Below are 23917 nucleotides of genomic sequence, written 5' to 3' on the forward strand. Positions count from 1 at the left end.
GGCATCAACATTTCAATAAAAAAGCGTAAATAACTTTGTAAGCAACACATTCTTACGTCGTGTTTAAGCCCTGTTAGCAAGGAAATTTTCCTCTTTCCGAAAGTGGGTAGGATTGCGTAAGAAGATTTAAATGCGTTAAAATAAAGGTGTTATTTGCAAGTTATTAATGTACATATACAGTTGCCCATAAATCGTTTATACTTCAGTTCCCAAAAACCCTCAAACTTCCAGATAACAAAGAAGGACTGTTCTATTTCTCCAAAATCTGTCGTGACTGAGCAGCTTTCGCATCTAATCGAAATGGAAATTCTTTCAATTACCCCCGAAATTTCGAGGCACTCCGCTCCACGGCAACTGATTATGAATAACTTTTGGACGGATCGGAACAGCTGTGGTTTTGGAAATAAAAATGTCTGCATCCGTTTTCCAGCAATCGTACACGCGCCACCGGTCGAGGCCGGATCCTGCATGGTTCATTGGTCCGCTCGCAACATCTTTTTGATTCCAATTGTGAATGGCGCACTCATCCAACCCTCGATCATTGACGACATTTTTCCGCGACCCTCATCATCCACTCTGTTTTCTTATGTAAGGCAGTGGTTCTCCATCTTGCATGGCTTGCGCACCACTGTAGGCCAGTTTTCCATATTTGGCAGTTATATTTGATTGTTACTTCTTATTACTTAGATTCTGAGTTTTTCTTTCTATTGGACTATCCTTTTGATTCAATTTACTTTGCAACGCAACCAAATTTTATTTTTTTCTGATTGTGCTTCATTTATAAAACTGCGGAACATATTTTTGTCTCAAGCACCAAAATACCTCTATTCACTTTATTTGGGGTTAATGAATCCATTGTCGTTTTCAAAAATATAATTATTCAGCTATTTCAGTCAATTTGCATGAACGTTTAACAGCTTGTGAGGCAATTAATTTTCCTTATTTACTTTATAATTCAAAGTTAACGTGATACGTATCATAATACTTTTGATGCTCAAAGTTTATTTTTTGTTGCTTCAGGAAGCTATTGTTTCTTGTCATATGAAATAAACGAAAAATTAAGTACGGAGACTAGACTGCAGGCATGCTGAAAAATCGATTTGATCAAAATTCAAACACGAAATTCAAACCAAACTATATCCCACATAAACTTCAAGGTCCTATTCAACATGCTTGGTAGAAAAAAAAAACACAAAAAAGTTAAAAAATAATTAACGACCAGTACTTTTAACAATTTTGGCTTCAGATTGTGAGATGCTGGAACATTTCTGAGAGCAGCACAAAAATTAACCAGCTTAAAATTTACTAGATACGCATTATTTGATCCTCTTTCAAAAATATTTACTTCCTTTTTCCTGAAATGGTTAAGTTTGACATGATCAGCCAACAAACTTGTTTGAGAATCACTACTCCATATTTCCTGCCTTTTGTGGGGTTTGCTTTTATTTTCCATCATTTGGTGATATTGGATTTCGACTTGTTTTCCATTTAAGGGATATCATAAATAATGAGGAATGGTTTCTGCTGTTTCTTGGAATCGATTATTTTAGGCAGATTTTCTATATTGCTGATGTATTTGTGACAACAATAAAACTGGCATTTGTTTGTAATAGATCTGCTCATAAATTGAAAACATTCAGTAACCGCACATCGTTAGCCAAAAAAAGTTGGCATTGAAACTGAAACAAATAAGTCTTTTCATCTTATTCGCTCAATAGTAATGTAAAAAACGACTAAACTGGGTACGCGGGGCATAGTGAACAACCTGCATTATCATTGTGAATATTTTTTGTTAAATTTATATTAAACTAAAATTGGTTCAGTATAATCAATACTATCAATGATACAGATTTAAACGGAAGACATGTTTACTCTGTGGAAAAATGAAAAACGTGTTCTTTGACCATATTTTGGCTTTTCGCTATAAAAAACAAGCCCTTTTAAAATAACTTTCTAGGAACAAAGATTACCGTTACTGGGTATTAACCTAATATAATGATACTTTAATGCAGGCCTGCCCAACCTTTTTGAACCGCGAGCCACATTCCAGAAATAAAATAGCGTGACGGGCCAAAACATTTAAAATTCTTTAAAAAAAAGAGATGATTGTTTTTAAGCAGAATACCAAGGATTCAGTAAGAATTCCACTCAGAATTTAATTATGATTTTGTGAAGGAGTTGTATTTAAGATTATGTCAGTATTTAGTTCAAGAATCGTTGAACATCCTAAACTAAATTTCATATAAGAATCATGTTAAAGATGTTATAAGAATCGTACTCAGAATTTTATCAAAATCCCACCCATCAGTGTTTTTACATCCAGCTAAGGGTTGTATAAGAATCCTACATGACATTTTGAAAAAATCTAACATTTAAAATCCTGTTATGGAATCTGCAAAATATTTGTCCAGGATATGAAACAGGCTAAGAATTCGGTCTGAAATCCACACATGATTACGTGGAAACACTGTCAAGAATTTTGTAAAATTTGGTTCAGAGGATTTTGAAAAATTCTGCTTATAGATTGGTGACAATGTTGTTTTAGTTTTCCGTTATAATAATGTACAGGATTTTGTAAGAATCAAGCTTTTGCGGTGATATTGAGTATAACTTATTTAGCCTTTTCATATCATATTTATTTGAGCATGGTTGAAGTTCAGAGTCACCCATTAAATAATGAAGAAAATTATGGCATAGTGTTGTCGAAATCTCAATTAAATTATTTTAGTGTTCAAAAAGTATGATTTTTCGTTATGCACCTCAAATTGATTCTCGTAAGCTAAATTTAGGCGTAGAATAATTTTAATGCTTGTTAACTTCAAAGAAGACCATTTTTGTAGTACCAATAATAACTAATTAATCATGAGTTGAAAAAGTTGCTACAATGTTAATCCTTGTGTTTGTCATCACAATTTTTATTGAGTTTGTATCCCTATCCGAAAAGATAGGACAAACGATTTTGAGTGCGCTAGGTTTATTACTTGTTTTGCGTTTGTTTCGATGACAATTAAATGCACTGAGTATTATCGAAATATTGGATAATTTTGCATCATTTATTGTATCAAGTAAATTTAATAGATTTCAAAACTCCATACTAAATATTAGCGTGAAATTCATTTATAACTTTCATTAATGATCTTTGGTATGTTCTAACTTCAAATAAATAGTACAGTCTTCGGGCCAGATATGGGAAGAATCTTCAAACTCTTCGCGGGCCGCACAAAATGGCATCGCGGGCCGTACGTTGGGCAGCCCTGCTTTAATGGTATACGAAATCTATTCACATCTATTAACGATTTGACTTAAAAAATGTTTTTGTTTCGTTGTTGAATGCATCAGCAAATCCTTCTTTTTCTTCTTCTTGGCATTAACGTCCTCATTCGGACAGAGCCTGCTTCTCAGCTTAGTGTTCAATGAGCACTTCCACAGTTATTAACTGAGAGCTTTCTTTGCCAAAGTTTCCATTTTCGCATTCGTATATCGTGTGGCAGGTACGAATTGTACTCTATGCCCAGGGAAGTCAAGGAAATTTCCATTACGTCAAGATCCTGGACCGACCGGCAATCGAACCCAGATACCTTCAGCATGGCTTGCTTTGTAGCCGCGGACTCTAACCACTCGCGTAAGGAAGGCCCACGGTTCAAGATGCTTTTAATTTTGAAATAACTCAAGAAGTAAATTACATGTTAGAGTTGGCTTCAGGGGCTATGATTTCAGGGGTGATTAAAGTTACCACATATCAACTAAATAAAAAATCGCATAACACAGTTTTATCTGAATATTTCAGTGTTTTGGCTTGCAGAATCCTTTTTAAAAATAAATTGCTTCGAGGAGCAACTATCGTATCGCGACTCCGTTTGATTTAAAACGTTATCATTGGAATAGTAACTCTGTTGCTTTAATTTTACTCTATTCATTCTCTGTAATCCTATATAACGACAACCTCAATCGTCAAAGCCTCATCTACTGTCTCAAGAATATGAACAAACAGTTCACCGAAGGTTCTTTAACACTACACCAGTAACTTTCGACCAAACCGCTTATCACAGTGGTGGTATCATATGGTCTAATCACCCATCATCCATCATAAAAAAACATTCCCATCCCTAAAGAAACTGAATGAATTGAAGAGATATTCTCGGTTGTTTTATAGCTTTTGTTACCCACATAACTCGAGTTGCAGTATGAACAAAATGAATATTTTGCTGTTAAATTGAAAGGAAAACTCTCGTTGAAACCAAGGCACCATATGCACACATCATTGGAATTCAATTTTTGCTAAAACTAGATACAATTTGCAAAATTTACTGTTTCTTCACGTGATGAGTGAGATTTGCTTCAAAAAGTAGGTGAGCAATGGTATTTACCGATTTAAGTAAATGGTTTTAAAAACATTTCCTTTTTTCTTTTTTACTCTTTTGAATTTGGCTACTTTAATCAAATCATCGAAAAATCAGATTTATCTCATTGGCATCGTCTATGAGTAACTAAACATTTTTCTTCTATTTTTGTCTTGATTTTAGGTCCTCGTTAAAAAAATCCTGCTTCTCAGGTATTCAATTATGTCATTTTTGTATCAAGATTATACATAATGCATCAGCAAACCCAAAAATGTTTAAGCTCAATATTCTATTTTTTTCCACAAATTGACATTATTGAGTTCGAAAACATGCCGAATAATTATTCTGATATCCAAAAAAACTATCATAGATGAAGATAAATAAAATAACACGAAGAACAAGTATAATAATTCAGCCAATGTTTGGAACTTAAAATGTCGTTCGTGTAAAAGACTTTCACTCCAGAAGTCATAAAAATAGATTGAGATATGGAAAACTTTTGGCTATCCGGTAATTCTAGATGTGAAAATTGTATCATCCGGTCTATTTTTTATCGCATGGGATAAAAAAAAAATTATGTTCAATCCGTTTTTTATGTACGAGCGTATTTAGACCTATCAACGATGCTTTGAAGAATGTTAGTTTTTGCCTAAATGTTTAGAAGATGCTTAATAAGTTGCTTAAAATGTACATATTCTCTAAAAGTTTAGCAAAAATGTTAAGTTTTACCGTGAAACTTAAGCAACAATAAATGTTTATATAATATTTTCAAAGATAATTATGTTATCTTAGTATTATAAAAAATTGATATTTTTAAGTGTACTACAATTGACGTAATTTTGGAGAAATTTTGAGAAATATTGATCATTTCACTGAAATGGAACTTTTGTCCCACCTAGGTCTACAGTTTAGACAATTTATCTGTGAAAAATACTGTGACTCAAACTTTGTGCCCAGTATTGGCCAAATTCGATTAATTCCAAAAGTTTATTAAAACCCAATACACTTCACTATGGGCAGTTTCCATATAGCCCTGCGGCCAAAAATATGTTTGTGTCTTATGTCATATAGGATGCATAGCTACTTGGGCACTTCCATGATTCACTTCGGCATGGGGAGTTTTTCTCGGCCGTGTGAAACTTTGCAAAAAGAAGCACTTCAACAGGACGCATGTTGTGGCCAAACATGAGATCAGTAACTTTCAAAAAAAAAATCCCACTGCCGAAGTGAATCAAAAGAGCCAAGAATAGGATCCCACGGTGCACCCCTGGCCGTTATTATCAGAAAAAAATCTCCATCAAATCTGTGCTTACCAGCCGTTTTCTATAGCTAAGCTGCATGTCTGGGCAAAATTAAAAAAAAAAAAAAAACGTAGGGCCCGTTGCGAAGCTACGCCCTTTTGATTGTATAAGTCCACAAATTCAAAGGAAATCTAAGATATGTGAACGGATTTGTATTGGCCGTGATTATCAAAATCAATATACCATCGAAATTTGGTTCAAATTTGGTGTTTTTAGTTATTTGTAACTTCTAGGCGAAGTTTTGAATGAAAAGATCAACAAAATATGGAATACGTTCTACTTCTCAAGAGAGGTTTAAGTTGAGTATTGATATTTAAAGAAGACATGTAAAATTAAACTCTGCAAGAGTTTCGATTTTAAAATCAATGAATCCAAACATATTTCTTACTTTTCTTAAGCGTATTTCAAGTATTGAGGCTTACTCTTTACGAGTTGGCTTGAGAATGGGTTGATTGATTTATACAATTCTTTCACTGGGGACGGACCTGGTGTAGTGGTTAGAACACACGCCTCTCACGCCGAGGACCTGGGATCGAATCCCATCCCCGAGATAGTCACTGACAAAAAAATTGTTGTGACGACTTCCTTCGGAAGGGAAGTAAAGCCGTTGGTCCCGAGATGAACTAGCCCAGGGCTAAAAATCTCGTTAATAAAGTTAAAAAAAAAAAAAAAAAAAAAATCTTTCACTATTATATTCATCCAGGAATCTTATGTGTTTGTGAGATCGAAAAGACCAGCCACAGGTAAAATAATTGATTTGTGAAAAATCTAAATGTTGTAATGTATACTACAAATGACCCCAAAAGTATTGATAGTGATCTAGAGTGCCATAGTTTGGCCAATAGTGCTTTACTCAGCCTTTGAGGTTCAAGTTCTGGGGCAGTACAAAGTTAGCCAGGAAGCTTGTTGGGTAATAACTATATTTAATGACTATTGATAATAATACAAAATTGGCTCTGTAATGCCTTATATTGCTTGGGCCTACGGCATGTAAGTTCAATGTGTCATTGAAAACATTTGAACATGCTCACCGGTATTATAATGCCTAATTTTAAATAGATTAAAAATTAGTGCATTTAATAGTTACACTTCAGAAAAGGTGTAACTTAAAATTTCGACGATCTTTTCATTCAAAACTCCGCCCAGAGGTTACATATAACTAAAAACACTTACTTTGAACCAAATTTTTATGGTTTATTTCTTCCTAGAATCACGACCAATAAAATCCGTTCAAATATAGTAGTCAAATAGTCTATTTTAACATGTATTATTAGAAAACAATTTCAAAAAATATACTTATACTATATGAAAAGCATACCAAGTCAATTTGTCCCATTGTTGAGTTTCTATCCATAACTGTCTCGCTACTGGATTTCTACGCAGATCTGTACCACTATGTATATCTCAGGACCAATTTCAATTAAAGTGCTAGATTTATAGGTTTTATCAGGCTGTGTAAAATCATTTATACATCATTTTGTTACTTTGGCATTACATTCCACGTGGAATATTATCTGTATCATAGCCTTGCGTTCTATTGCTATGGTACCTACAAGGGATAAACAAAATTATTGAGATAGGCGAAATTTTGCCCTAATCCAAATGATTACAACTTTTCGAAAAGGATGACATAGGATGTATCCCAAAGCATTCGAAGACAAATTTTATCGTGTTTAAATCATATGCTCGGCCATACATATTAGCCACCGGACTCCTCAGATGTTCCGGTTTTGCGAGATCGTGCCTAAATCACATTCTTTCTGACGCTTGTATTTTAATGTGTTGTATAAGTTCCTAAAGCTCTGTTCCAATTTTAGCACTAAATGCTTAAGTTTAGACCAGAAACACATATTTACCCTCCAAAATGTGAAGTAAAATTTGAATCCGTGATTATAGACGATGATCTTAAACTCTTGATCCGTCTTGAAAACGTGAGCAATTTCAACGCACTCGAGATCCTGCTATGGAAATTATATGGCAGGATTTGCAGAAAGAAATTAAGAAACGTTTTTCAAAATTAGAAACAAAAATTTTGAAAATAAAATATCTCAATTGTTTGTAATTTGGAAATTATCTAAAATTTTGAAAAAAAAACCTCAGAAGCCAATACCGGCATTGAAAGAGAAAAATAAATTAACTTACTAATTGCGAAAAAGCTCAAAAACTTACTAGGCAGTTTGAAAGCACACACAATTTAAATTTAGGACTTACTAGTCCAATTGAAAATCAAGTTACTCAGGACTTCGAAAATATTCTCAAACAAGAGAACGTTTTTGAAAATTCCTGGGAGACTGCAAAATATGAAAGCTCCTGGCGATGATGGAATTTTCTACATCCTCATCAAGAAACTTCCAGAAAGTAGCTTATCATTCTTATTTGATACATTCAACAAATGTTTTCGATTAGCATATTTTCCTGACAAATGGAAAAATGCTAAGGTTGTACCAATTTTGAAATCAGACAAAAATCCTGCAGAAGCTTCTAGCTATCGTCCAATCAGTTTGCTTTCCTCCATCAGTAAACTTTTTGAAAAGGTCATTTTGAACAGAATGATGGTCCACATCAACGAAAATTCAATTTTTGCCAATAAACAGTTCGGATTCCGCGATGAACATTCGACCACTCATCAACTTTTACGTGTAACAAATTTGATCTGTTCCAACAAATTTGAAGGCTATTCTACTGGTATAGCTCTTCTAGACATAGAAAAAGCATTCGACAGTGTTTGGCATGAAGGCTTGATCGTAAAATAAATACAAATAATTTTCCAACGTACATTGTTAGAACAATTCAAGGTTATCTGTCAAATCGTATACTTCAGGTTAATTATCAGAACTCCAGGTCTGAAAGACTTCCTGTAAGCGCTGGTGTTCCTTAAGGTAGCATTTTGGGACCAATACAATATTTTCACATCTGACTTACCTGAGTTACCTCAGGGTTGTCAAAAATCCTTGTTTGCGGATGACACAGGCCTCTCTGTCAAAAGACGAAGCTTGCGTGACATCTGTAGTCGATTGCGAAATATGTAGTTTGGATATTTTTTCTTCATACTTGCAAAAATGGAAGATTTCTCCTAATGCTTCCAAAACTCAACTAATAATATTCCCATATAAACCAAAAGCTCTTTATTTGAAACCTTCAAGTAGACATGTTGTCACGATGAAGTATCTAGGGCTCATGCGAGATAAGAATTTAACTTTCAAAAATCACATTGAGGGCATTCAAGCCAAATGTAACAAATATGTAAAATGTCTCTATCCCCTTATTAATAGAAAATCAAAACTTTGTCTTAAGAACAAGATTTTGATATTCAAACAAATTTTCAGTCAGCCATGTTGTATGCTTTACCAATATGGACTAGCTGTTGTAATACCAGGAAGAAAGCTCTGCAGAGAATTCAAAATTAAATTTTGAAAATCATTCTGAAACTTCCTCCTGGCATAGTACCAATGAGTTACAAAATAGAATACCCAATGTTCAAACATTGGAACAAATGTCAAATAAAATAATTAATAATTTCAGGCAAAAATCGTTACAATCTTCTATTGCCACGATTAATACGTTATATATTTAGATTGAGTTAGGTTAAGTGAATTGAAAACATGTTTTTTTCTCTTATAAGCAGGTGAAATCAACTCACCTGTAAAAAATTTGAACTGCTACGGCAAATGAAGTGTAATATCTTGTTAACAAAATGTTAATAAAATCGTAAATTTGTTTTATCAAATTAGGATGATAGTGTTGTATAATAACACAGAACAGCTAGATATAAGAAATGAATGTAATGTTTGGAATGATATTAAAAAAGAAATAAAAAAAACATATTTACCCAATTTTTAAATGTTTCTCGTTTGTTTGAAGTCCAAACAAAATTTTCCGATTTTTTGTGATTTTGTCACACCCTTTGGCTTAAACTCCAACTATGTTTTCCGTGTCCTTTCCGCAATGTCAAGTACGAACAATCCCAGTGTTAAGAAATCAGATAGAAACGACTCCTGTGGCATTTTTGTCGACTAAGCGAACGTCAAACATCATTAAAAGAGTCAGGGTTAAAATTTGTTAAATTGAAGTTTAAATGTGATACAGCCGTTATTTGAGCTGGAAAATTTGCCGAAGTAGCAGCAAGAAATGGCTCTATTGTGTTATTAATTAAAAACAAGATTTTATTCAAAGTTTTAGGTTACTATTGAAGATAACGATTTTCCTTGAAACTAGAACCAATTGAAAATTTAATATCGGTAGACTTATAAATATCGTTTGAAATCTTCCACAATATTACCATTTCTGTAAAACTGGTTCTGGAAAATATGGTCAACCATGTATGTTTTTTTCTAAATTTAATACATTATCCGGAACCATATTCAACTGAACATCATACTTTAAGAAGATGCTTCCGGGAGCATGTGCAGAACCATTAGATACACTGATTACTCTATAATAGGTTTCAGGTTACCTGGCGGAGGTGTCCAATTTGGAACAATCGGGGGCCATGTCAATATGGGTAACAAAATTCAAGATTTTTTAAAACAATGCTTTCGGAAGCATTTTCGGAATAACCGGCTGCCATGACCACTGTATAGTAGGTTCTTCGGGGAAAGTGGCTAATTTCGGATGCCTCCGGAGTCATATCAATATAGGTATAATTTCAAAATGTTTGAAGATATTGCTTCTGGAAGTATTTCCACAACCACCGTCTACTAGTGAGGTCTCTAGACTGATGTTGATATTCACGAAACTAAGAGATTGTGACAGGAAAATTTTCAACCAATGTGAAGAAAACATATATATTTTTTTATAATTAATAAGAACAAGTCAATGTTCATCTACAATCAATTGAACTTTAATCTTGCTAAAAACGTATACATCATTTCATCTGAGTAAATTGTCAGTTTATAGAATATGCATGAATTGACGTAAACATTTGGTCACTGTCATAGCAATCGCTACACTATCGGAACAAACACAAGACAAAACATGTATTTGTTCGAATAAGTTGGTGTATGTACTCATATCTATCCGCTTTCAATTCAATAATTATAATTCAAATATTTTCGAACAACTAAGTGTTATTAAATTAAAAAATGCTAAATCCATAAGAGGCAATTGCTCCCGAATTCATGACTCTGGCAAAATATTTTTATTTTATATATCTCTCTCTTTTGCTCTCTTCCTACCTTTTAATTTTTCTTAACCTTCCAGTCGTCGCGCGGTCAGAACCACCACGCTGCTGTTGTGAGCGAAAAGCGAGCTATTTTCACCAGTGTTGAACAAAATACAACAGCGCGACGACTGAAATGTTAATCTGACATACGTCTTTTTACAACTTTGCAACTTGCATAGCAATGATGATATGAATCATTTTAAAATATTCAATTATCCCCTGAAATGATCTATGAGTACTTCTACAGTTATAAACAAAGAGTTTTATCTGCCAATTAACCATTGCATTTACCACCCCCTAAAAAGCATACAAAAGTATTTTGTCCATATTTATGTGATTACACGTCCAATTGAAACTCTCTATCGCGCATTTGAAAGACAATGAGCTATTCTTACTTTGTATGTATTTTACAAAAACAGTTTCTGAATTTTGTATACCGTAAAATGGGGTGTTAAGGACTCGTGGGGTTTTAAGGGATTGAACTTCTCAATCAAGTTCGACAAATCACAGAAACCTAGAAAGTCGATATATAAGTCATCTGAAATGCTCGATTTGTTCAGAGGATTGTGAACTGCGTTATATAATAGGAGCTGTTTATTAATATGAAGTGTTGTGGTTTCTAGAAATTGAAAACCTTTCAAAACATTTTTCTTCAAATTTTATGGTCTAAATACATTTATCTACAAAACCATGAATTATATTTGAGAAAAATTAGCAAGTATGGTAGAAGATAAGGAAATTTAATTGAGATCATAGTGCAGACAAAAACTTCTTAAAATGATGTCTGGGTTTCGATTTTTAGAAACTTTTATGAAAAAAGTCTCGTTTTGAAAATAAGTGGGGTGTTAAGGAATTATCTATTCTAACTTTTCTAAGTAACTAAACTCATCAAATTTATGCAGTAATATTTTTTAATATAGTTTTGAGTTGTTCCGTGAAGTTGAACTGCAATGTAGTGTTAAGGGATCTATTTAGTAAGTCACTAAATATCACCAAATATGACTTATTTCAAAATTTGGTAAAATTGGTAGGAAAATGTAGATAAAAACTGATTAATATGAATATGGGTTTTTCATGATAATATTTTCAAAAGTTGTTCACATTGGTGAAAAGTTTGCATATAGGAATGATTATCTTATTTGAGATGGTTTTGGAGCTATTTTTTCTTTTAAGCATTACCTAGGTCCTAGATAAAAAAATATAATATAAGGTTATTTCCGAGCTCTTTTTGGAAAATATATAGTGTGCGGTATAGTGTGAGCGATTTCCGCTCTATATTGGAAAATTTTCGTTAGGATTTTTCCCGATCATGCCACTGGGTGTTACATGCAAATTCGTTATTTGGTGCAGAGTTGCTCGCTATCAATAACAACGCTTAAAATTTGCGGATTTGTACAGGCCGACTGAGATACAATTCGAATCATTCCATATCACATCAATATCATGTTGTCTACTTCATCACTAGTGCACTGATGGCGATGTACTATGGATATCACTGATGGGATAAGTGTAGCCTAAAATTAGGCAAATAAAAGGGCAATTTATCAGTATGATTTTTTTGACAGTGCTGCAAACAGATTGAAATTACGTATTGCTTACTGAAAAACCTTAAAAGCAGGGATAATTACCACATGATCACTCATTCTGCAGTGATTATGATCTAGAGTGCGATGTCGCATCAATGCTGTTGGTTGTCAAATCAAAGTGATATTGATAGCTCGCAAGGGATATTGATAGTTTTAGAGCATCAGCCATCAGCTGATACTATTGATATTAAGCAACTCTAATTTGGTGTGGTGCTTTATTTAAAAGGCAAATTGGACACTTACCCTATTCACACTTAAAGCTTGTTGAAATTATCCTTATTTTGACAAGTCATGATAAGATTGCTCTGCACTGTTCTAGGATACGAATACTGCATATAAGGATAAAAATCTTTTCAAGACAATTGTGCGATGCACTGATAGCTTGCTTAAAAATAGAATCAATAGGTATGAGAGATTTAGCAGTTGAAATAAAACGGTTAGCGTTTTCCGGAGTTCCAATTTGAATTATATTTAAGTAATATCATCTTAAGATTGAACAAGGCCTTCAGAGTTGAAGGGACACATCAACGATGTTGACCAAAACAATATTTTTTTTTTGCTTTTGGCAAAATATAGTTTTATATACAAGGCTCAAATTCCTTAACACCCCATTTTGCATTTTCGCCAAAAATCACACATTTTCATGATTATCTCAGAAATCTGCCATAGGATCGTCTTCATTGTAATTGGCTTTTGATATACACGCCGGGAGAATGGTAGAACTGTATTTTGTTCAATTATTGGCATACTAGAAGTTGCTCGAATTTTAAATGGAATTTTTTTTTCATCCCTTAACACCCCATTTTACGGTACTGAATTTTTATTTAAAATTGAGACATTTAAAATAAACACACTGAACAAATATGGCTGTTTTTTCAGTAATGCATCGACCAAAAATTTAAAGCAATGTGTAATCTTTATATTTTTTGAACAGCACTCACGACATTTTGGCGGAAAAATCTAAAAACTATTTAAAATCAAAGAAACAGTTATACAAGTCATCGTGCAAAAGTTTGGGTTCACCCCTGAGTATGATACAAATCGTGCAAAAGTTTGGGATCACCTGAGCCGCACGCAAATCATTTTTGTCAATATCTCTGCCATTTTTCAACCAATTTTAATAGCTCACAGATTTTTCAATGACAAGTGATGGCACGTACATGATTGGTTTGAGATTTCACAGAATTTTTGCGTTTTAAGTAAGTTCAGGTGAACCCAAACTTTTGCACGATGTCTTGAATGACTGTTTCTTTGATTTTGAATAGTTTTCAGTTTTATACAGTAGTATACAAAATTCGAAAAATGTTTTTTGAAAGATAACTACGAAGTAAGAATAACTCCTTGCCTTTCGAATGCGCCATAGAGAGTTTCAATTGGATGAGTAATCACAGAGATATGGACAAAATAATTTTGTATGTTTTTTAGGGGGTGAACCCAATCATATGCACGGGAGAGTATATCATGTGGCACCCAGATACTCAATGCCCTGGGAAGTTGAGAAAATCCGAGAAATCCGGTGCTCCAAAAAATTCTTCGAACCCATGAACCCCAACTTGGTCTTGCTAAATAGCTGCGCGTTCACCAATACGGCTATCTATCCCTTGCAAATACGTTCAGCTAAAATTTTCACTATTCTTTAGTTTACATCATTGATTTTTTTTGGATATGAATTCCAGCCTGGTATTAGTATGAGATGTAATTTTATTTTTCTAAGATCGTTTTTTTTAGTAAGCTTTCGAGCAGTGTATAAAATATTACGATTATGTAGTATATTCCATTCAACGTTTACCTTGTGTTTCCATGAATTCTTTATTTTTGCTAAAAACTCTAACATACCGTTTCAATGACCTTAACATAAATGTTTATAATGCAATGATGTACAAGAAAAACCTATCAGAACAAGGCATATTTTCGATTAATGACCATCTGATCGCCCATAGTGCACTTCAGATATTTTTTTTTCAATGTGCATAGCTGCGACCTCACATGAAAAATCAAATAAGCTGCTATTTTTATTTTGTTCCGTGCGATGAAAGTAAGTGGACGAATTGTCCTTTGGAGGAAGCACCTCAGTATACAACGGACTAGCATGCAACAGTCGATAGACATTCTTCGTTAAAAGTTTTCCGGTCTGAAGCATCAATCGAACCCACACTCCTTAACACGATGAGGCATAGCCACGAAGGCTCAGTATTTATGGCATCACGGCTGCAAAAATAAACTGCTTAAATAAATATTTTCGAGACAGGAATTTATTAGGTATACCGACTATGAAGCAATGTTTGCAAAAAAAAATCCACACTAAATTTCGATCAGACATTAGCCCAAAATAAGGTAAATTGTAATATTCCAAATAAATTGAGATTTTCGCTAAATTAAGAAGAATCTTTAAATTTCAATACTTTTTTGCGTGATCAAGCATATTTCGCTTACTTAAAAGAAAATTTAGGTATTTTTTTTAGAAGAATTAAGTTTAGCGTTTCTGGTTAGCGATAATTGAATTTTGCTAATACTATATATTATAGCCCACCTATAATATAGCATTCGTTAACTACAAAATTTTGTTACATTCAAATGTGTGGTATTCGATCATATGATTATCTAACTAGAGCCAACAGTAGGGCTACCACATTGTTGTATTCCAAGTATGACTGATGATGGAGATAAAATCTTTTATACTTACACTTCTGGATGCTACTCTAGCCGATGAAGATCTACCGTGGTTACCCATTATGCGGCCGCTTATCTTTGCGCAACACTCCAGAATTACAATACATGCATTTAACACACTTTCATTCGCATTGTATTCACTTTAACTGTTTGTTTTCTTAGCATTAATAAGTTGTTTTACCAGATAATAACACTATTCATAACACCAACATGAACTTTGTTAATCTAATTTAACAGCAACAGGGTAACACTAGTTAAATGATTACTATTTTATTCTTCGTTAATCCCGAAACTAACCACACATTCTTCAAGCATCAAATATTTCAGGTGAAATACTATTACATTGAGACAAGTACGTTTAATCACTTTTGCACTAGAGGGAATAGAATATCCTTCACTTCCTTCTCACTTCCCCTGTTTTTTTTTTCTTTGATGCAAGCCAAGCATTGCAAACTTTCATCATCCAAAGCAAAGAAAAAATTTCCACCAGGGTACACTAGACAGAGCACATTTGAGCACACCTGAACGGCACATTGAGCTTATATTTCAACGGCCTGATTTCCTTCACATTGTACCATCACTCCAAGACTAACTCGTATGAATCATTTGCCATGAGCTTGAACCGTTTCCATGACTTTTCCATTTGAACCCACACAGCTAAACACGATTTTCCTTCGTAATGGAACTCAGATCACTCAGAGAAGTTTTCCCTTTTTAGAACTCTCAGCAAAGCTCAGTCAATTCTGGCGCTCACCAACACAACTCTGACCAGTTCATCCTCTCCCAGCCTAGCAGATGGATAAGCACATGACTTTTTCACTCGTCCTCGACCGCTTCGAAAACAGGACCACTTTTCTCATGCTGGAGCTGTTGCATTTCGTAACATCGTCGGTGTTTCCTTTCGTCTTTGCTTCAGACGGAGGCTTGTTGGCTGACTGGCAACGGTTCTAATGGTTTGCCATAACGCATAAAAGCTCGGAGATGGCCTTCCTGGAAAATGAAAAAAAGAAAAGCAAAAACACTCACATTAATCATTTTTTCCACCGAAGAAAATGTTTGCCCATCTTCCCGGTGCGATGCGATCTGTTCCCTAAAGGATGCCCATCATTGGTCAGATTGGAGCACAGAAAGATTCAATTTTACGCAATTTGTTTTTAGCCTAGATTAAAGGATAACAGACCAGTTGAGATTTTTATGATTTAAATGCCCGTGAATTAGGTTCTTTTGATTCAAATTGTGTTTCCACCACTCGATCTTGATTTCCAAATGTAAGATAGGTTTATGAGATGCCTAATGGGTTTAAACTTCTAACTTCAAATATATTTTAGTGTAATCCAGAACACTTGGCATCGCATAATAGTAGCTTATGCAACAAAGTGAAGAATGAAGATTTTGTCAGCATGAATCATATTGAGATTTCTTTCGCGCCATGTGATTCATTTTTAATATTCATACCAAAAATCTTATCATAGAGGGAGGGTCGAAAAAACCTTGAAAATGTAATTAATGCATAGCCCCTAAACTGCCCATAAAGGCATAACTGTCCCATATGGAGAAAGTAGGCATTGAAAAATTAGCGATTAAAATTTAAATTTGGTCTTTTCATACAAATGTTCATAATTTTCTAGTAGCATATGCCATATTCTCATTGAAATACCGCATATAATACTTATCATACTTCTATTTATCAACAAAAAACATAAACTTAAACACAATTCACGTTTTGCAGTTGCAGTTGCAATTGTTATGTGATCCTTTTTCTTGCAATATAAATGAATTATAAGTATGTCTGTCCCATTAGCGGTCATGCACAAATTATGTCACGCTCTAAAGGGGGAGGGGGCTGACCGACTATGGCTGGACCCAAGCATGACAAGCCTTACAAAATTGTCGGAGGACTCATACAAAAAGCGTGACAAAGTAGGGGACCGAAAAAGGTCAAATTTAGCGTGCCACCTGTACTCGAAAGGGGCCCAGATAGCCGTAGCGGTAAACGCGCAGCTGTTCAGCAAGACACCAAGCTGAGGGTCGTGGGTTCGAATCCCACCGGTCGAGGATCTTTTCGGGTTGGAAATTTTCTCGACTTCCCAGGGCATAAAGTATCATCGTACCTGCCACACGATATACGCATGCAAAAATGGTCATTGGCATAGTAAGCTTTCAGTTAATAATTGTGGAAGTGCTCATAAGAACACTAAGCTGAGAAGCAGGCTCTGTCCCAGTAGGGACGTTACGCCAGAAAGAAGAAGAAGAAGAAGTACTCGAAAAAAATGCGCCATTTCTTCCGGTGTGTAAAAAATTGATGAAAATCTGGCCCAGACAACCAAAATGTACGTATAACAAAATCACCTGGAGGCTTTATATGTGCAAAATTTCACTTATAAGATGTCGCGAAAAGGCCTTCTACGTACAAAAGTGGAGGCGATATGCGTGCATATATTATGTGATTAATAATAACATACAATGCGAATGTATAAATAGTATACAGAACTAACCTGTGATCTTATGCGACTTAACTTATGATAACAAATGTTGATTTGACAGCTGCTACGGATTGATTCGACTTACTTTGTACGAGTGTACGAGGCAAAACAAAATGTATGGAACTCAGAAAAGAAGTGTTTTATGCGAGGAAACTCATCAATCTGAAGAGTTTATCCACGGTGTTTTGCGGGTTTGATGTAATTAATATGAATAAACGAGTTGTAACGTGCACTTTCATGCGATTTCTGGTTGTCTGGGGGTATAACTAGACTGGAATGTATTGTTTACATGTGCAAAATTTCATAACAATCGGTTCAGTGATTACTGAGATGGCATCGAAACAAGAAAAAAATCGCCGGAGAGTTTTGCGCGCCGTCATGGAAAATTCGACTGCGAGCATGAGATGGATCGGAAGACAACTGGGAATCACCCATACAACTGTCTCTCGGGTGGTAATAGTAGTTTACGGAACAAGTTGCAGAATGATGATTTTTACAGCACGAGTCGTAAATTTATACTACGAGGCTTGCCGAGTAGGATAATTACGACGAGTGCTGTAAAAATCGAGTTCTGTAACGAGTGACGTACAATATTTTTTGCAATTTTGTAGGAGACCACTTTAGGGTATCAGAAATTATATCGGAATGCATACACTATTATTTTACAATTTCTGACAAATTGTTGTGTAATGATTCATTACGCAACTCAAAACAGTTGCGTAATGAGAAAGCGTTGCGTAATGAATCATTACAGCACTGGTTTCAGTTAGGTAATGATTATTCCCGCACTGCATACTTCAGTGCAGGAAAGTAGGCTGTTTCATGACAGATTGGCGTGATGAAAAACATTACGATGAGAAATTGCAAAAAATCTTTTATGAAGTCCCAGACGACCAAGCGGCGGGCTGGAAGTGGAAGAAAATCAAAGACAGCTGACTCTGTGAAGGCCCGGAATGTATTGGATTAATTCAAGCGTAATCCGAACCTTTCGATTCGCGACGCGGCTCTGAAGGCCAGGTGCTCCACCTGGTTCGTTCAGCAAACCATGAAACAAGCTGGGCTTCGTGTATTCAAGGTCCGGAAGGCACCGAACCGGCGTGATCAACAAAACACGGCGGCCGAATCTCACGCAAGGAAGCTGTATCGAGAATGGTTAACAAAACCGAAATGTGTGGTTATGGATGACGAAACCTACATCAAGGCAGACGTAAAGCAGATACCGGGGCTGGAGTTCTACATTGCCAAATCACGGTTTGATGTTCTGGAAGACATAAGGAAGAAAAAATGAACAAATTCGTCAAAAAATACTTGCTCTGGCAGGCCACATGCCAATGCGGCAAACTGAGTAAAGCGTACATTACAATGAAATTTACCGCACCGAATGCCTCCAGAAGCGTATGTTGCCATTCCTGCAGTCTCACGGAGCCGAGGCATTATTTTGGTCAGATCTGGCATCATGCCACTACGCGCAATCGACGTTGGATTGGTACAGAGACAAAAACGTTGTTTTTGAACCAAAATCCGACAAGCCCCCAAATTCACCAGAAATTCGTCTGGTGGAAAGATTTTGGCCTATAATGAAGTTCGAAACACATCCAAGATGCTCGAAAACGAGCTGGAATTTAAGAAAGCATGGATGAAAGTGACCAAAAAAGCTCCACCATTGCACAAAATGTAATGAAGGGTCTAAAGGGAAAGGTGCTGGCCTTCAGCGAAGGATAGGGCATTGAATTAAGTAACTTTGCCGAAACATAATCCATATGTATTAGTTCTTTTCCTGAAAGTATCAAGAAAATTCGACTACAAATATTTTTTTGTCGAACACTTTTGTCTGTTGCATTTTTTTCGAGTACAGGCCGTATACCATCCTCGGAAAATTAACCTGGTTCTTGCAAGCTTTATGAAGTGTCATAGCAAGGGGGAGGACAGCGTTGCTCTGAGCAGGCTATGCGTATCGAGCAACTCTGAGTTACTCACATTTGCTCAGAAGTTAGCGAATCTAAGCAGCCAATATGAGAAACATTCCTACTATATAAGAAATGTCTCGACTTTGCTTCAGGTTACAACAAATGTCGGGAAAAAAGTTTATTATTTCATTTTTGATAAACGCAGTACATATCGATTATTGTTTCGAATACAGCGCTCTACCGCTCTATCATATTGTTAAAAGTTTCGTAAAATACGAGATCATTAGTTCTGAATAGTGTTTTGTATAAATATAGCACATAACACTTTTCTCAAATCTAATAATCGTTTAAAGGCGCCACCAAACTGGCTCGTATAATTGTCGCAATTCATTTCCATTGTATTAACTAATCTACTGCATAGCATTAATTTTCTATGAATACTTTAAGATCAACGTAACAATGCAAGAAAAGTGCTCGTGCTCGCTATGAATTAGTGGCGAAGATGTCACGACAGTTCAACAGAATCATAGCAAAATTGGTCCTGATTTGGGGTAAAATTCATTCAAATGAAGCTAATTTAAATCTCCCACTCAGCAAATGACCTCTGGCAAGGTTTGCCGACTGCATTGTGACACGACGCGAAAATTTTTCACTACGAAACAAACAACCCCAAGCTTATGGTTGCTATGCTTACGTAGAGCCGAGCAAACTGAGTTACTCCGAGTTGCTCAAAAACAGCTCGGGATCTAGCTCAAGATCAGTAGGCTGTCCTACCCTTAGTGTCATAGTAACCTTAGTAAGGACTTTGGGTCTTTTTCGACCTATTTCAAAATTCAAATAAATATAACTTTTGATTGAAATAACCCAGCAAGTTTTCTGACAAATATTTTTTGTCTAGTTGAAACAACTTTTTTGAATGACCCCTCAGGGAACTTCCATGAAAAAAGTTACAAATTGTCATTATTGACCCGAAAATTCTAACAGTTCGCAGAAATCAGTGTGTCGACCGATTTCAGTTGATCTTAAATAAAAGGCACACATGTCTAGTTGCAGAAACCCTCCTGGAAACTCAGAGTTGGTCACTGTGGCCACCGGGAACCTGTTCCATCTGAAAAAAAAAGTCTCTTAACCCAAGATCGGTCGCATGCGTGTACTGAGTACACGCACCCTGAGGAAAGGTCGCTTTTCATACACAACACGAGCGAGTGGGTGCTAGAGATGCCTGAATGCGCGACCGCTCTTGAGTTAAGCGACTTTTACTTTGACGACCTGTAGTTTTGTAACCAAACGTGTAATCTGAACCGTCCATTATGGTTGAATAGGTATTCATGTGGAATGTGAATGGAAATTATCAAATCGATCCATTATAAATAGCCGGATCCGGTAACCAGTGCCGGATTTGGGCTTCGGAGGGCCCTTGTCAGATTTCATAAAGGGGCAGCACATTTTGGGATTCCACAAACTAACGTATTGAATTTGAGTTTTGAACGAAATGGTCGGTCCAAAAATATGAAGGGCCTAAATGCAAAGTAGTAACTGACACTTTCAGTTGTGAGCTATATACAATTTGCACACAAAAATTAAAATGAATGCAAAATTGCTGAAAATCTTCAAAGCCGTTTTTCTCTAAAGCTCCTTTTGATTCTATTTAGTACAAGTTTTCAGTTTGTCTCTGGTTGCCGCATTCTCTAAAAAAAATGATCACAGTACTGGCCAGAATACAGTACACAAGGCCGATTGACCTGAAAATTGAACTGCACGTTGAAAAAAAAACTTTGTATTAGATTTGCAAATTAATCATCAAATTCTATGCAAAAGTATTTTAGTTCCTAAAATCCACCATAATTTTGACAGAAACGTCCAAATTTGGATGCTTAGATATTTTGAAAACAAACAATTTAGGATAAGTATAACCTTCTACAAAGCTTTGCATTTCATCTAACTGAACAAATTTGCAGAAGCATGCCTTTTTTTCTAAATATTTACATTTCAAAAATATTCCGATTTGAAAATTTTGACATTTTTCTCAAAACAGTATTTTTAATAGCTTCCAAACTCATGAATGGAATTTAATTAGTTACTCATAAATCTAATAATAATAATGCAGGGATGCGCATATATTTTAAAGTTCAACGCTCCGTCATTGTAATCATCGTCATCATCGAAACTTTAAAAGCAGTTTTTCTGTTCAAAACAGAAAATCATTCGATGAAAATGTGTTCACTGTGTTGCGGTTGGAGAATTGAATACAATGAACACAATTTCTTACGAAGATGAACCAGCCATAGGGCTGAAAATCTCCTTAATAAAGATAATAAGAATAATAACAATTTCTTGTAAATTTTCTTGATTTTGAACGAAAAAACTACTTATGAAAATTCCGAAATCAATGACAGATCCTGCCCCCTTAAAGAAATGCTCCATACGTTATCTACGCATTTTTCTCGTCTCTTCCATCTAGCTCTGCAAGTTGGATCATTTCCAGACCAATGGAAACAAAGCTATGTGTACCCTGTCTTAAAAAAGGGAACAACCGCGAAGTCTGCAATATCGTGGAATAGTTGCTCTCGCATGCCGTTTTGAAGTTGTTAGAAAAAGTTGTTTACAACTTTTTGTTCCATCACTGTCATCATTACATTTCGAAGTACCAACATGGTTTCATGCCGAAATTCTCAACTAATACAAAGTGGGTCTGTCATTAAGGACCTTGGTATGTTATTAGACTCAAAACTGGTTTGCCGACTTCATTGCCTCTCAAGCCTCTAAAACTATTGGTTTTATTTTCCGCGTCGCTAAAAGCTTCAGAAATATTCAATACTTAGAATTATTGTACTATTCGTTGGTAAGGTCTATTCTTGAATATACATCCGTTGTTTGGGCACTATCAAAATAACATATTTCGTATTGAGGCAACTTAACGGAAATTTCTGCACTTTGCTCTGCGACACCTCCCATGGAACGATCCAATTAACTTGCCCAGTTATGAAGGTCAACTTCGATCGAACTCCTTCCTTTTCTTGAACGGTGCTCGCACAAACTACGGGCATCACGAACCATTTAAAAGTATGTGCCGATCGTTCAACCGTTGTTTCAATGAATTTGATTTTCATCTTTCCCTTCCAACTCTTCGTAAAAAATTTCATCTGGTTTTGGTGAGCTAGGTTTATATTAGTCATAGTTATTAAGTAGATTTAAGTAACCTTGCTATCAGTTGGAACCAAATGTAATATTCTGTTGATATGAAAAGAAGAGGAGGTTTTGCGCCCATTTGAGGAAGGGCCCAATATTGCTCTGCTCAAATGGGCTTTTCCCTGCTCCAAATAAACAAATTTGCCAAAAGGATAAATGAATGGTTATTCTGGTCCTCTTGAAGCACCAGATTGGCCACCGGGAAACCCGGGTATTATGGTACTACAGTCGCCTCTCCACATCTCGATATCGAAGGGACCATCGAGATATGGAGAGATCGAGACAAAGAACAAATTTTTGATGAATACTAGATTGAAAAACACTCCGTTGCCAAGAAAGTAATACACAAACAAACGTCATTTTGCGCTCCTAATTTGTTTTGAATCTCAAAACTTTGGTCTAGTAGCCTTTGATATTGGTCATATCGACATACGGAGAGAAAATTGAGAACGAAGAATCAACAGAAACACATCGAGATATGGAGATATCGAGATAGGAGGATATCGAGATATGGGGAGTGAAAATGTATGCAGACTGAAGGGACTTATGCAATCATCGACATAGGGAGAGATATCGAGATGTAGAACATCTAGATGTGGAGAGTCGACTGTGCTAAGTTTCAGTTCCAAACTTCATAATTTTAAATACCAGTCACACTTCTAGTTCAATCATAGATGCATGACCACTTTGGTTCTTCGTGACCACCGAACAATCCAGGAATGACCACCGGAAATGCCCGTATTGTAGGACATTTCAGGTTTAGCGTTAGCGTAGTTACGGTATTGTGGGACATTTCAGGTTTTGGATCAGAATCAACTTTCCCTTCCATACCAAGGTGCTCAAATTGCTTGCTCTTCCAGCTTTGATTTTTGTCTTGCATCTCCATACATTCAACGCAATGTGCACTGGGGCGAAATTAATCCCATACAACGAAGAAGATTAAAGAATAAAAAAAATACCTATCTCCTAAATTTAGGTCTCCTGAATTTGAAAATGATATCAAAATTCTTACTACTCGAGTGTTTGATCATTTTATTGCAAAATTAAACTTTGAAAATATGCAGTTTATGCCTAAATGTACACAATTAATTTAGAATGCCGAATCTCGACTAATTTTAACCGAGATTTGCACAGCCATGTAGTCAGCTAGAAAATTTTCTGAGATCTCAGGAAATAAAAGCCGAGTACCAGTTAAATGTGCTTCGTTACTAAGCAACCGAACAATTTGTTAGCTGAATCTCGGTTAAAATTGGGATACCGGGATTTGCACAGCCGAGCTC

The 23917-nt window shown here is 35.5% G+C and overlaps 1 protein-coding gene across 1 annotated transcript in view; it reads right to left on the reverse strand.

Moving 5' to 3' along the window:
• LOC5569106 (gamma-aminobutyric acid type B receptor subunit 1) overlaps positions 1-23917 on the reverse strand; it is a 473264-nt gene that overhangs the window by 430906 nt on the left and 18441 nt on the right. The window contains 1 exon segment of the mRNA XM_021844473.1: positions 15072-16048. Within this exon segment, the coding sequence (XP_021700165.1) occupies positions 15072-15119 (48 nt within the window). The 5' untranslated portion in view covers positions 15120-16048.

This window comes from Aedes aegypti, chromosome 2 (assembly GCF_002204515.2).
Source record: "Aedes aegypti strain LVP_AGWG chromosome 2, AaegL5.0 Primary Assembly, whole genome shotgun sequence".
NCBI lineage: Eukaryota > Metazoa > Arthropoda > Insecta > Diptera > Culicidae > Aedes > Aedes aegypti.